Below are 15,149 nucleotides of genomic sequence, written 5' to 3'. Positions count from 1 at the left end.
CTACATCCTCAGACACTCCCAGGTGCCGGGGCTCTTCAGTGCTCCAGCCCGGCTGGATGGATGGCTGCTGGGTGACAAGGGCTATCCCCTCAGAAGGTAGCTCATGACGCCTCTCCGCCATCCAAGAACAGAAGCTGAGCAGCGGTACAATAGGAGCCACGGCACCACAAGGGCTGTGGTGGAGAGAGCCATCGGTCTTCTCAAGATGTGATTCCGATGCCTGGACTGTTCAGGGGGCTCACTCCAGCACCCCCCAGACCGTGTCTCGGTGATAGTGGTTACATGCTGCGCTCTCCACAATCTGGCGCTGGAAAGGGGGGATGCAGAGGAGGAAGACGATGTGGACGCAGTGTCTGTGGCTGCACACGGTGAGTCCAGCAGTGAGTCCGAGGATGAGCACACACAGGGAAATGCTGAGGGGGTAGACGCTGACCCGGGAATACTCCAGGGAGGCAGGGACACCCGGGAGGCTTTAATCCAATGAACCTTCAGCTAGCACAGCACAGATGGACCTTCAAAACACGCCAGGGCTGCAGGCTCCACACTCGATACCTGAGAGCAACATCTGCTTGGTTAGGAACATTAACTCTGTGCCTTGTCAATAAAGCTCAATGTCCAACAACTCACTCAAACATCACGGGTTCCCGTCCACCTGCGGGAGTGAGGAATCACCCTGAGCCTTGTTCACATATGAAGCATTTAATGAATTCACAAAATAAAACACAAAAGAAACTTGTACAAAGGTGTTGAGCGGCACACCAAATTATAATCAACTAATACCAGGGCAACATAAAACCACCAGTGAGAAGCCCGTGTTGTGCTCACAGTGCCTGAAGTTGATGTTTGTGGGCGCTGTGTCTAGGTGCCCCCTCCTCGCTGGCACCGGGATTGGAGACAGCTGCTGACTCTGCTGTCCTGTTGGTCTTGATGACCTTGGTGGGCGTCCTCTGGCCAGTGGAGCCTGTGCTGGCCCTGCCTGGGAGGGAGCGGCCAGTGGCACGGCTGGTATATCCCCAGTCACTGCAGCCTCATCAGATGGCACAGCCACTGGCAGAGGGGCAGAGGAGCTGCTGTCATCATCCAGAGCACCCGGAGAGGAGCCCACAGAGACAACAGGCAGGTCATGTGCCAACATGAGATCACATTGGGCCTCCCTGCTTTCCACTGATGGACGGGCACCGAGCTGGGATCCTGGGTGCCTCATCCATCTCCCACACTGACACTGACCACCTGAGCTCAGTGCCTGTGTGAGGGCTGCAGGTCCGAGCACAACCCCAGGAACCCCTGATTCTGTCCCTGGAGCTGCCTCTCCATGAGAATCGCCACTCTCTCCATGGAGGGGGCAGTGCGCTCGGCCATGAGGGTCTATACAGTGCCCACGCTCCACATGGACTCCTCCACACGGAGACCATGCCACACGGACCCTCATGTATCTCCGCCAGATCCTCCCACACATCCCACTGGACATCCAGCATCTGCTTTCTCAGGGACGACTCCAGAGGCTCATCATCAGCCACCGACTGAGCATGTTCCTGGTCCCCAGCAGCCCCCTGACTGCCGGTGCCCTGGGCACTCTCTGCCTCCGCCTGCACCTCAAGCGAGTGTGAGGTGCCCTCACCGCTGTGCACCGAGATACTAGCCAATGATCTAATGCCCACCGAGGTGCTGGTATCTGTGCTGGTACCTGCCTGGCAGAGGGGGTGTGACACGGGTGCTTGTAATTCATCCTGGCCCTCGGGTCAGCAGCGGCCCCTCTGTCTCCTCGGTCCGGCCACGCTCTGTTGAGGCTGAAAGGAAGAACAAGGACATTTGATTTGTTGAAGTTGAGACACTGTCAATGCCTGGCCCCCGGATCAGGATGTGGTCCTCCTTCCATTATCAATGGGAAACCCATGTTGGAAGCTTCAATCACTCAACATTCAACAGCAGAATGGCTGCTGGGACACACATGGTGACCTCAGTGCACGGCACTCTTACCTACCCCAGGCACCCCAGCCTCACCGTTACCGCTGGACCTGGGTGTCTAGCTCCTCTCCAGCTCCATTGCCTCCTGCTCGTGTCTGGTTATTATGGCCAACTGGGCCTGGCCTCCCCCAGTCCGTATCCGCTCGGCGTTATTGTGCGCAGTCTTCTCCCGAACAGGAGAGAGGAGCGTTGATTCCGCCCTGGAATCCCATCGCATCCCTGCCACCCCCACCTGAGTGAAACATTGCAGGGCTCCAGTGAATGGTGACCCTGGAGTAGCCGCACACTCAGTCCAAGCAGCCAGGGCTCACCCCCTTGCCCAGATGCTGCCTCCATCACATTTGCCACCCACATGGTGTGACCATCCAAAACAAGGAGGCACAAGCACGAGGAATGCCCAGGGCAGTGGATGGATGGGTTCCCCGCCACCTGGGTGCCCCTCCCAGTCAGTCAGCAGCCTGACGGAGACATGTTTCAGGGTTCCTGCACTGCGCCTAGGTGCAGATCCTTGAGCAACAGTAATGTGGGTGTCAGTTCACCACATGCGGGTGCAGGACCCAGCTCAGCACCACCCTCTCAGGGTGAACCAGGCCTGGGCAATAAACACTGGCCCACCCAGCGAGGGAAACATGCCATGAATGACTCAGTGCTGTAACCGCTCTCGGGGGTGGGGAGGTGGCACTGGGGGGAAAGCCTACCTACTGTGTTGTTACCCATGCCAACAGGGTACTCACCCTTCCCGATCGCAGCAGGTCATTGAAGCGCTTGTGGCACTGAGCCCAGGTGCGTTGCACCAGATCGTGTGCGCTGACCCTTTCTGCCACCTCTTCCCAGGTATGTTTGGTTGAGTCAGGGGACTCCCTCCTCCTGTCCCTCAGCACGGGGATCTCACACTGTGCTGTCACCTCCTCGAGGAGGGCAGCAAGGCACTGGTCTGAGACGTGAGGGGCACATTGTCCCGCCGAGCTGCCCTCCTGCCCGGCCTGCTCACCAGCAGCTCTCTCGGGAGCCATTCTGCTATGGAATGCTGCAGGAAGCCCAGTCGCCATTGGACCCAGCAGTCATTGCAGACCCACCACCGCCCACCCCGTCCTGCTGTCCTCGGGAGCTGAGGTTCACACTGGGTGGGCCTTAATTTGCCCATTCCCGACCGGCCCACCCAACAGGGAGAAAATTCTCCCCCATGTCTGCTTGTATTTAACCCTTAACCAAGTGTCACCTGAAACTGCTCTGTCCCTCTTGTGGTGTAGTGGGAGTATCACTGGGCTGGGAATCCAGGAGTCCAGGCTAATGCTCTGGGCACATGAGTTCAAATCCCACCATGGCAGCCAGCGGAACTTAAATGCAATGAATAAATCTGGAAAATAAAGCTGGACATGAAACTATCATCGATTGTTGTAAAAACCCACCTGGGTCACTAATGTCCTTTAGGGAAGGAAATCTGCCGTCCTTACCTGGTCTGGTCTACACGTGACTCCAGACCCACAGCAATGTGGTTGATTCTTAACTGCCTCTGAAATGGCCTAGCAAGCCACTCAGTTCAAGGGCAATTAGGGATGGGCAACAAATGCTGGTCTTGCCAGCGACACCCACATCCTGTGAAATAAAAAAAACAAGATCCCTCTGGCATTTCAACATTAACTCTGATCACCCCCTTGGTGTAATTTAACAATTCTGGTTTCATTTGAGGGATGAGGAAGAATGTGTGAGATGGAGTAACTGGGGAGGATTGACCTCAGTATCTTTTTGGGTTTACGCTTGCAGTGAATTGGTCCTTGTGCAGTGGTAAGAGAGGTGGGCGATCATGGCTACCCCTAATTGTGTCGTGTATCATATACAATCAGCACATGTTACATTCAATAGGTTGCTGTGTCTCCACAGCAAGGCAATTCCAGGAAATTGTGTACAGATATACAGCAGGGTGTGTGATGGAAACCCTTTCTGGAAGACGATGGTTTGCGCCATGGGGATTAATGCAGGTGCCCCACTCGGTCACCACAGCCTCTGCTGTTTTGCTGAGGAAGGCAGTGGCTGAGAAGGTTCATGATTCTCTGACCTCTGTCCTCTCTGAGCCCTCTGCCCGGCCAGCTGAGCTTTCCATTCCTGTTCACCTCCTCCAATGCCCTTCAGTTAGGAAATAGAGATAGTTTAAGTGAGTAATATTTGCATTTGTGGGTGTTAGGAATGAGTTTTAGCTTTACTGTTTAAGTTTGATTTGTATTTCTGTGCCTGTGCGTTAAGAGAGGACAAATGGAGTTTTAGTTTCACTTTAAAAGGCTGCTTGCATTTCTAATGAGAAGCTTACAAGCCTTATAAAGTAAAAGTAAATACACAAGAGTGGAAAGAATAGTGCTGTTGCCTAGCAACAAAGGGGCCAGAGAGACACGTTCCTCCCAAAGACACACAACTGAAGAAACTGCAGTTTTAAGTTGAGTTGAAGACAGGACCCCAGAGAGACTGAGCACTGGGAGAGGGAACTGCAGATTTCCCAAAAAAACAAAAAGGTCCCAAGCGAAGAAAACCCCCAAAAATCCATGAAAGTGGAAGAGGGGAAAGTCCAAAGGAGACCTTGTAGTCAAAGGAAGGACAGGAACCTGGGAAAAGGTCCTATTAAGTGAAGTTAAGAGTGAGGGGCAGAGAGAAAGGCTCCAAGCTTCAGATTTAAAGTGAGAACAGCTTGCAAGAAGCAAGGAGCTTCAAAGAGACAATTAAAAGCCTGTAACTCTGTGCTATGGGCTTGTGAAGCAGTGGTGTCCTGTTAAAGCTGAGTTGGTGAGAGAGAGCGTGTGGGAGACAGAGAGTGCATGTGGTGACCCAGGGAAGAGGAATGTCAGAAGGAGAGTTCGAAACCCTGGAGGTGAACCCTTGTGGAAGGCGTCTGAGAGAAAACATCAGTTTGGGAGAAGATTCCAAGGTGAGGTCCTGGAGAATGGAGATTGGAAACCCTCGTGTGAAAGGCGGAGTTCAGTGGGACTGGTTGGCTCATGGTGTGACAAGCATCTGGGGTGGAGTTGATGACAGATCCATAACATCTGTTTGAGGTGGCATCTTTCACTCAGTTTCAGAGTGTGGTGTGTCTGACCACAGGGTGCCACTGGTTTACACGGACTGTAGAACCATAGAACCATAGAACACTACAGCACAGAAAAACAGGCCATTCGGCCCTTCTAGTCTGTGCCGAAATATTATTCCGCTAGTCCCATTGACCTGCACCCAGTCCATAACCCTCCAGACCTCTCCCATCCATGTATCTATCCAATTTATTCTTAAAACTTAAGAGTGAGCCCGCATTTACCACGTCAGATGGAAGCTCGTTCCACACTCTCACCACTCTCTGAGCGAAGAAGTTCCCCCTAATGTTCCCCCTAAACCTTTCCCCTTTCACCCTAAAGCCATGTTCTCTCGTGTTTATTTCTCCTAATCTAAGTGGAAAGAGCCTACTCGCATTTACTCTGTCTATACCCCTCACAATTTTGTAAACTTCTATCAAATCTCCCCTCATTCTTCTACGCTCCAAGGAATAAAGTCCTAACCTGTTTAATCTTTCCCTGTAACTCAGCTCCTTAAGACCCGGCAACATCCTAGTAAATCTTCTCTGCACTCTCTCAATCTTACTGATATCCTTCCTGTAGTTAGGCGACCAGAACTGCACACAATACTCCAAAGTTGGCCTCACCAATGCCTTATACAACCTCACCATAACATCCCAACTCCTATACTCAATACTTTGATTTATGAAGGCCAGTATGCCAAAAGCTTTCTTTACAACCTTGTCTACCTGTGACGCCACTTTCAGGGAATTATGTATCTGAACTCCCAGATCCCTTTGTTCCTCCGCACTCCTCAGTGCCCTACCATTTACTGTGTATGTCCTACCTTGGTTTGACCTTCCAAAATGTAACACCTCACACTTTTCCGCATTAAATTCCATCTGCCATTTTCTAGCCCATTTTTCCAGTTGGTCCAGATCTCTCTGCAAGCTTTGAAAGCCTTCCTCGCTGTCCACAACGCCTCCAATCTTAGTGTCATCAGCAAACTTGCTGATCCAATTCACCACATTATCATCCAAATCATTGATATAGACAACAAACAACAATGGTCCCAGCACAGATCCCTGAGGCACACCACTAGTCACAGACCTCCAGTCTGAGAAGCAATCATCCACTACCACTCTCTGTCTTCTCCCACACAGCCAATTTCGAATCCAGTTTACAACCTCTCCATGGATACCAAGTGTCTGGACCTTCTGAACTAACCTCCCATGTGGGACCTTGTCAAAGGCCTTACTAAAGTCTATGTAGACAACATCCACAGCCTTTCCTTCATCTACTTTCTTGGTGACCTCCTCGAAAAACTCTACAAGGTTCGTTAAACACGACCTACCACGCACAAAGCCATGCTGACTATCCTTAATCAGCCCTTGGCTGTCCAAATAATTGTATATCCGATCTCTCAGAACACCTTCCAATAATTTACCTACGACTGACGTCAGGCTCACTGGCCTGTAATTACCTGGTTTACTTTTGGAGCCTTTTTTAAACAACGGAACAACATGAGCTACCCTCCAATCCTCTGGCACCTCACCCGTAGCTAAGGACATTTTAAATATTTCTGCCAGGGCCCCTGAAATTTCTACACTAGTCTCCCTCAAGGTCCGAGGGAATATCATGTCAGGCCCGGGGGATTTATCTACCTTTATTCGCTGTAAGGCAGCAAGCCCCTCCTCCTCTTTAATCTCTATATGTTCCATGAAACTACTGCTTGTTTCCCTTCCTTCCTTATACACTATGCCAGTTTCCTGAGTAAATACTGATGCAAAAAAACTGTTTAAGATCTCCCCCATCTCGTGAGGCTCCACACATAGACGACCACTCTGATCTTCAAGGGGACCAATTGTGTCCCTTACTATCCTTTTACTCTTAATATACTTGTAGAAACCCTTCAGGTTTACCTCCACATTATCTGCCAAAGCAACCTCATGTCTTCTTTTTGCCTTCCTGATTTCCTTTTTTAGTATTTTCTTACATTTTCTATACTCTACAAGTACCTCATTTGTTTCTTGTTGCCTATACCTGCTATACACCTCTCTCTTCTTCTTAACCAGATCGCCAATATCCCTTGAAAACCAAGGTTCCCTATGCCTGTTAACTTTGCCTTTAATCCTGAAAGGAACATGCAAACTCTGCACTCTCAAAATTTCGCCTTTGAATGCCTTCCACTTACTGAACACATCCTTGCCAGAAAACAACTTATTCCAATCCACTCTTCCTAGATCCTTTCTCATTTCCACAAAATTGGCCTTTCTCCAATTTAGTATCTCAAATCGAGGACCAGACCTATCCTTATCCATAATTAGCTTAAAACTAATGACATTGTGGTCACTGGACCCAAAATGTTCGCCTACACATACTTCTGTCACCTGACCTGTCTGGTTCCCTAATAGGAGATCAAGTATTGCATCCTCTCTCGTTGGTACCTCTATATATTGATTTAGAAAACTTTCCTGAACACATTTGACAAACTCCAAGCCATCCAGCCATTTTACAGTATGGGAGTCCCAGTCAATATGTGGAAAGTTAAAATCTCCTATTATCACAACTTTCTGTTTCTTACATCGGTCTGCTATCTCTCTACAGATTTGCTCCTCCAATTCTCTCTGACTATTGGGCGGTCTATAATACAACCCTATTAGTGTGGTCACACCTTTCCCATTCCTCAGCTCCACCCATATGGCCTCTGTAGACGATCCCTCCGGGCTGTCCTGCTTATGCACAGCTGTGATATTTTCCCTGACTAGTAATGCCACTCCTCCCCCTTTCATCCCTCCCCCTCTATCACGTCTGAAACAACGGAACCCCGGAACATTGAGCTGCCAGTCCTGCCCCTCCTGCAACCAAGTCTCACTAATAGCAATAATGTCGTAATCCCACGTGCCAATCCACGCCCTAAGCTCATCTGCCTTTCCGACAATAATGACTGTGTACTTACTGTGAACATTAGAGTATAAGGTAGCTTTGTAACTTGAGTTATCCTTACAAATCTGTATAATATCTATAAAGGTATAGCTGTGGGAGAAGGAGTATTGTAATATAGTTCATCTTTTCTTGTTTAACATATGTTTTATGTTTTTGTTAAAAGTTTGTTTGCTGACTCCTGTGACTCTGTTCAGTAGCCAATCTCCACATATATAAACAAACAGATAAAAGTTAGGATCTATCAAGCTGGGTTCTATCCTGGGATCTGACTTTTCCAGGGGTAATCTCAGCTGGGATTGTAACACTTCCAAACAGTCAGACTCCAGAGGTCACAGCTGCCAGTGACTATCTCCCAATTGTCAGTGTGAATGTCCGCCATCTTCACATCTCACTTGTATGTGTCCGTGTAAGAGAGATATGGGCGCCCAGGAGGTCATGACCCTGTGGCCAGTTCACCGTACAGGAGGTCTTTGGACATATGGCCATCATCCATCTGATGAAGATGGCCAAGCCAGCACAGGCATTGTTAGTTTAGCAATGAGTGTACGCTGATGGAATTGGCACGCTCCAGGATCTCAGAGTTCGTGACCTTGTCCTGCCAAGAGATGCTGAGGATACGTCTGGGACAGCGAGGGTGGAAACTGTTCAGCCTCTTCTCCTGCTGAGCATAGGCTGTTCAGGTCTCACCCCAGTGAGGGGTGCATTGAGGACGCAGGCTCAGTAGACTCGCAGTTTGGTGATCTCAGTCAGGTTGCTGTTGTCCCAAACTCTCTTACTCAGCTTAGACATAACAACTGCAGCTTTTGTGAAGTGTGTGTTAAATACAGCATCGAGTGACAGATTGCTGGTGATTGTGGAGCTGAGATATGTGAAACTATCAACAACCTCCGGCGTCACATTGTCAATGCTGATAGATGGCAGTGTGGTAACAACCTGGACAATGACATTTGTCTTCCTGATGCTGAGGTCAAACCAAAGTCTTTACAGGTGTGAGAGAGTCTGTCCATTTGCTGCTGAAGGTGTTCCTCAGTATGGAACGTTGGTATATCACTGTCAGCGTAGAGCAACTGTCTGATGTTAAGAGTGTGACACACCTTTGTCTTGGATCTTAAGGCTGAACAACATTCCGTCAGTTCTGACAGGAATACGACAGCAGCAAAGAGGAGACTGTGTCAGAGGGTCAGTGCTGGAACACATCCCTGTTTGCCCTCAGTGGGGTTTCGATGTGGCCCCGGTATAGCTGAGCTTACCCACCATGTTGTCACCGAAAGAGGAGATCACTTTGAGCAGCTTCGGGCATCCAACATCCTTCAGCAGCTTAAACAGACCGTCTCAGCTCACATGGTCGGAAGCCTTGGTGAGATGTTGAAGGCAGTTATACTGTGCTCTCCTTTCTTTGCAGCACCTTTCTTACAGCTGCCGGACTAAGAAGATTCTGTCAATTGTAGAAGGTCCAGTTCTGGGATTCGGGGGAGATGGGTTCAGCCAGGGGTCTGCAGTCTGACATGGGCAACGGGGGCAAATACTTTTCCCACAATGCTCAGCCGGGAGGTGCCTCAATAGTTGTTGCAATCGCTGCAGTTGCCCTTGTTCTCGTACAGGGTCACGATGTTTGTACCACTCATACCCTGGGGCACTGCCCTCTCTGCCAGCAGAGACAGAGAAGTTTGTGCAGATGCTGTGGGAATGTCAGTTCCCATACTCGATGAGTTCAGGTGGTATAACATCAGCACCTACAGCTTTGCCCATGACAAGTGAGTCAATAGCTTTGCTAAGCCCCTCCCTTCACTGTGGATTTGATATCAAACTCTGCCCTGACAGACAGACTTTCTAATGTGTCTAGAGTTTCCTCGGTGACCACGTTTCCCCTAGAGAACAACTCGAGTTAGTGTTACCCCCGCCTACAAGTATTTATTGCAGTCAGTGAGAACATCCTCTGCCTTTGTTTTCAATGGTGCTGTTTCCTTTGCTGCTTTTTTGTTCCCTTCATACACGCCCCTCACATTTTCTATGTCGAAGGACAACTGAATATTCTGGCAGAGTTGTAACAATGTCATTGGCACATTCTGTTGAACTTTACCTCGAGTGGTTCTTAGTGGATTCAGAGTTTCTCGCTCGGGTCTCTCCTCTAATTAATGAGAGTGGGCAGTTTGCCTTCAATAACCGGCTTCCATCACAGAGATTTTAGCCTCAAACCAGTCAGTATTTTCCATTCTAGCTTCCCATAGGTTGACAGTGGAGTATTATAGATGGGGTCTCCAAGTATGTTCTGTTTTGTTTCTGGACTCTGTGGGACTGCCGGAGAGAATCTGTTCAATTGAGTCAAGGTTAGTTTTTACCTGCCTAGGCCGTATGGCTGATGTTGAGATGAGGAATGTAATATCTTTGGTTGTATCCCAACCCTGGTGCACAGCAGGGAGTGACCTGCGTCCACAGTTAGCCCTGTGGTAGGTGTGTGTGTTGAGACTGCAGGTTCAGAGAGTCATGTCTGGTGATGGTCAGATCCAGCTGGTGCTAATGCCCTGATCTTGGATGTCTCCAGGACACCTTGTGGCACAGTTTGTTCTGAAAGAATGTTCTAGTTACACAAAGCTCATGGTAGCAGCAAAGTTCAAGTAGTCTCTGTCCGTTCTCCTTTATCTTTCCCAGGCCAGGGTGAGGCAGCTAGGAGAGCAATGCCTCGTGGTCTCTGCCCACTCTTGCACTGAAATCCCTCAGAAGGTAAAGATGTTCTCTCTTGGGGATTCAGCTGATAGCTGTGTCAAGCTTCTCATAATGCTGCTCTCTCACCTCTGTAATGGGGCACAGCATCGGGGTATAGACATTAGGTTAACTGGCCCTGTTTGAATTGAGAGGCAGATGGAGAAAAAATGTTCTGAACCATTTGTGGGGGTTCTATCTTCGAGAGTAGCGAGTTCCTTACAGCTACACCTTGCTCACGGTTTCTCCAAGCACTTCCCCTGCCAGACGAACGTGTGATGTGTTTCTTTGTGATCCCACTCTCAGTGAGACTGGTCTCTGGGAGGGAAGCCATCTCAATGTTCAGCCGATCAAGTTCTCTGTCAATTGTGACTTTCTTGCTCATGTTATTGACCAGCTGCAGGTCGCCTGTCAACCTGTGCACATGGTCCTGATGTTCCAGCTGCCAATCAGAGAGTGACATCTTCATTCTTTCTGTTTGTTTGGGTTGTTTGCCCCGAGCGATGGATTCCATCCACTTATTGAGCAGAGACTGGGAGCTCCAGGTACCTGTTGAAGCAGATGGACCATAGCAGCTCAGCACCTTACTGCCTGGGAGCTGCCTGACCTGAGGTGGGATGTGACTGACCCGAGGGCCACCATGGCCACACCCACCATGGCCACACCCACCCACCATGGCCACTCCCACCATGGCCACTCCCACCCACCATGGCCGCTCCCACCCACCATGACCGCTCCCACCCACCATGGCCGCTCCCACCCACCATGGCCACACCCACCCACCATGGCCACACCCATCCACCATGGCCACTCCCACCCACCATGGCCACACCCACCCACCATGGCCACACCCACCCACCATGGCCACTCCCACCATGGCCACTCCCACCATGGCCACACCCACCATGGCCACTCCCACCCACCATGGCCACTCCCACCCACCATGGCCACTCCCACCCACCATGGCCACTCCCATCCACCATGGCCACACCCACCATGGCCACTCCCACCCACCATGGCCACTCCCACCCACCATGGCCGCTCCCACCCACCATGGCCACACCCACCATGGCTACTCCCACCATGACCGCTCCCACCATGACCGCTCCCACCATGGCCGCTCCCACCATGGCCACACCCACCATGGCCATTCCCACCTTGGCCACTCCCACCATGGCCACTCCCACCATGGCCGCTCCCACCATGACCACTCCCACCATGACCGCTCCCACCATGGCCACACCCACCATGGCCGTTCCCACCATGACCGCTCCCACCATGGCCACACCCACCATGGCCACTCCCACCATGACCACTCCCACCATGGCCACTCCCACCATGGCCGCTCCCACCCACCATGGCCACTCCCACCATGGCCACTCCCACCATGGCCACTCCCACCATGGCCACACCCACCATGGCCACTCCCACCATGGCCGCTCCCACCCACCATGGCCACTCCCACCATGGCCACACCCACCATGGCCACACCCACCATGGCCACACCCACCATGGCCACTCCCACCATGGCCACATCCACCATGGCCATTCCCACCATGGCCACTCCCACCATGGCCACTCCCACCATGGCCACTCCCACCATGGCCAATCAACAGAACCTCTGTTGAAGGGTCATGAGGACTCGAAACGTCAACTGTGCTCTTCTCCGCCGATGCTGCCAGACCTGCTGAGTTTTTCCAGGTATTTCTGTTTCTGTTTTTGTTTTGCAAGGCACAATGTTTGGCACCAACTCAGTTGCAGGAATTGCCAGGAAGATGATATATTTGGACGTCAGTCCACCTTTGGACTCCACTCCAGATTTTTTGTCAGGGTTTACAGAGTTCTATACCTCTCCTGAGGCATCCTCAAGGCAGTGGAACTATTCGTCCATGGCTGGGAGTTTGGATCACGAGTGCCAGAGCATGTCCGTGTGCCAGTGGGCCTGCACACTGCATGTCCGTGTGCCAGTGGGCCTGCACACTGCATGTCCGTGTGCCAGTGGGCCTGCACACTGCGTGTCCGTGTGCCAGTGGGCCTGCACACTGCATGTCCGTGTGCTAGTGGGCCTGCACACTGCGTGTCCGTGTGCCAGTGGGCCTGCACACTGCGTGTCCGTGTGCCAGTGGGCCTGCACACTGCGTGTCCGTGTGCCAGTGGGCCTGCACACTGCGTGTCTGTGTGCCAGTGGGCCTGCACACTGCATGTCCGTGTGCTAGTGGGCCTGCACACTGCGTGTCTGTGTGCCAGTGGGCCTGCACACTGCGTGTCCGTGTGCCAGTGGGCCTGCACACTGCGTGTCCGTGTGTCAGTGGGCCTGCACACTGCATGTCCGTGTGCCAGTGAGCCTGCACACTGCATGTCCGGGAGCCAGTGGGCCTGCACACTGCGTGTCCGGGAGCCAGTGCTCCACATTCCTCTGAAACTTTAATCTGGGGCCCTGAAAGACCCATTTTTCATGTGTTACCTCGAGGAGGTACAGCTGAGCGCTCCCTGATGGAGAGGCTGTGTATTGACAGGGAGAGACTCACACACTCGTTTCTCTCTTTCACATTGCTACCAGCCAGCGGGTGCGGGATGAAACTGAGCAGCAAACCAGCAGACAAAAGCTGAAAGTGTAGAGACTGTCTTCACCCGTACAGTAAACACATCACATTGACCTGGTGGACTCACGTGCAGTCAGTATCTTTGACAGTAAATGTATATTTTGTACAATAGGTGTATGTTCTGTATACAGAAGGTGTATATATGCTGTATACAATAGGGTATGTGTCGTATGCAGTGGGTGCATGTGTGTATACAGTAAGCATATGTGCTGTATACAGTAGAGGAGAGAGTTTGCATTCCTATAGTCTTGAGCGTATCTGAAATAGATTCAGAACCAATGAAATAGATTTGAGATTTGGCCACTGTAATGTAGATGAAAAGTCAGATAATCCATATACAGTGGATACATGTCTGTGTGCATATTCACAGGGATGTTTCTACTCGGGATGCTTGACTACCTTATGAGTGCTATATAAATGAAAGTTGTTGGTATTCTGTACAGCAGCTTTTTGTATATGCTGTGTACAAATGTCTTGTGTACTGTAGGTTTTGCATATAGAGTATACAGTGAGTGGTTGTGCACTTGTGAAGTCAGTGTATACTTGGTTATTTTATGGTTGGGAAGTGTATGTATGGTGATGGTCAGCTTCTGCCTTCATGAGCATCACTGAGTGTCCGGCTCGGCCATTTCAGAGGACATTTAATTGTCAACCATGTTGCTGTGGGTCTGGAGTCACATGTAGGCCAGACCAGGTAAGGACGACAGATTTCCTTCCCTAAAGGACATTAGTGACCCAGATGGGTTTTTAATGGTTTCATGGTCACTATCACTGAGATTAGCTTTATATTCCAAGTTTATTAATTGAATTTAAATTCCACAAGCTGCCATGATGGGACTGGAACCCGTGTCTTGATGATCAGCCTAGGCCTACTGGATCACTAGCACAGGATCACTATCACAATGCTACCATACTGGATCACTAGCACAGGATCACCATCACAATGCTACCATACTGGATCACTAGCACAGGATCACCATCACAATGCTACCATACTGGATCACTAGCACAGGATCACCATCACAATGCTACCATACTGGATCACTAGTGCAGGAAGACCATCACAATGCTACTATACTGGATCACTAGCGCAGATCACCATCACAATGCTACCATACTGGATCACTAGCGCAGGAACACTATCACAATGCTACCATACTGGATCACTAGCGCAGGAACACTATCATAATGCTACCATACTGGATCACTAGCACAGGATCACCGTCACAATGCTACCATACTGGATCACTAGCGCAGATCACCATCACAATGCTACCATACTGGATCACTAGCGCAGGAACACTATCACAATGCTACCATACTGGATCACTAGCGCAGGAACACTATCATAATGCTACTATACTGGATCACTAGCACAGGATCACCGTCACAATGCTACCATACTGGATCACTAGCGCAGATCACCATCACAATGCTACCATACTGGATCACTAGCGCAGGAACACTATCACAATGCTACCATACTGGATCACTAGTGCAGAAACACCATCACAATGCTACCATACTGGATCACTAGTGCAGGAACACCGTCACAATGCTACCATACTGGATCACTAGCGCAGGATCACCATCACAATGCTACCATACTGGATCACTAGTGCAGGAAGACCATCACAATGCTACCATACTGGATCACTAGTGCAGGATCACCATCACAATGCTACCATACTGGATCACTAGCACAGGATCACCGTCACAATGCTACCATACTGGATCACTAGCGCAGGATCACCGTCACAATGCTACCATACTGGATCACTAGCGCAGAAACACTATCACAATGCTACCATACTGGATCACTAGCACAGGATCACCATCACAATGCTACCATACTGGATCACTAGCGCAGAAACACTATCACAATGCTACCATACTGGATCACTAG

General features: G+C 50.4%; 1 protein-coding gene across 1 annotated transcript in view; it reads left to right on the top strand.

Annotated features, from left to right (window-relative positions):
- Positions 1-10,559, top strand: part of LOC144672870 (SCO-spondin-like) — a 163,001-nt gene extending 152,442 nt beyond the window's left edge. Inside the window, exon 20 of the mRNA XM_078534859.1 lies at positions 10,483-10,559. Within this exon, the coding sequence (XP_078390985.1) occupies positions 10,483-10,559 (77 nt within the window). The remainder of the gene's footprint in view (positions 1-10,482) is intronic.
- The last annotated feature ends 4,590 nt before the right edge of the window (positions 10,560-15,149 follow it).

Source organism: Cetorhinus maximus, unplaced genomic scaffold, assembly GCF_964194155.1.
Source record: "Cetorhinus maximus unplaced genomic scaffold, sCetMax3.hap1.1 HAP1_SCAFFOLD_135, whole genome shotgun sequence".
Lineage (NCBI taxonomy): Eukaryota > Metazoa > Chordata > Chondrichthyes > Lamniformes > Cetorhinidae > Cetorhinus > Cetorhinus maximus.
This window is presented reverse-complemented; position numbering and strand designations above follow the sequence as displayed.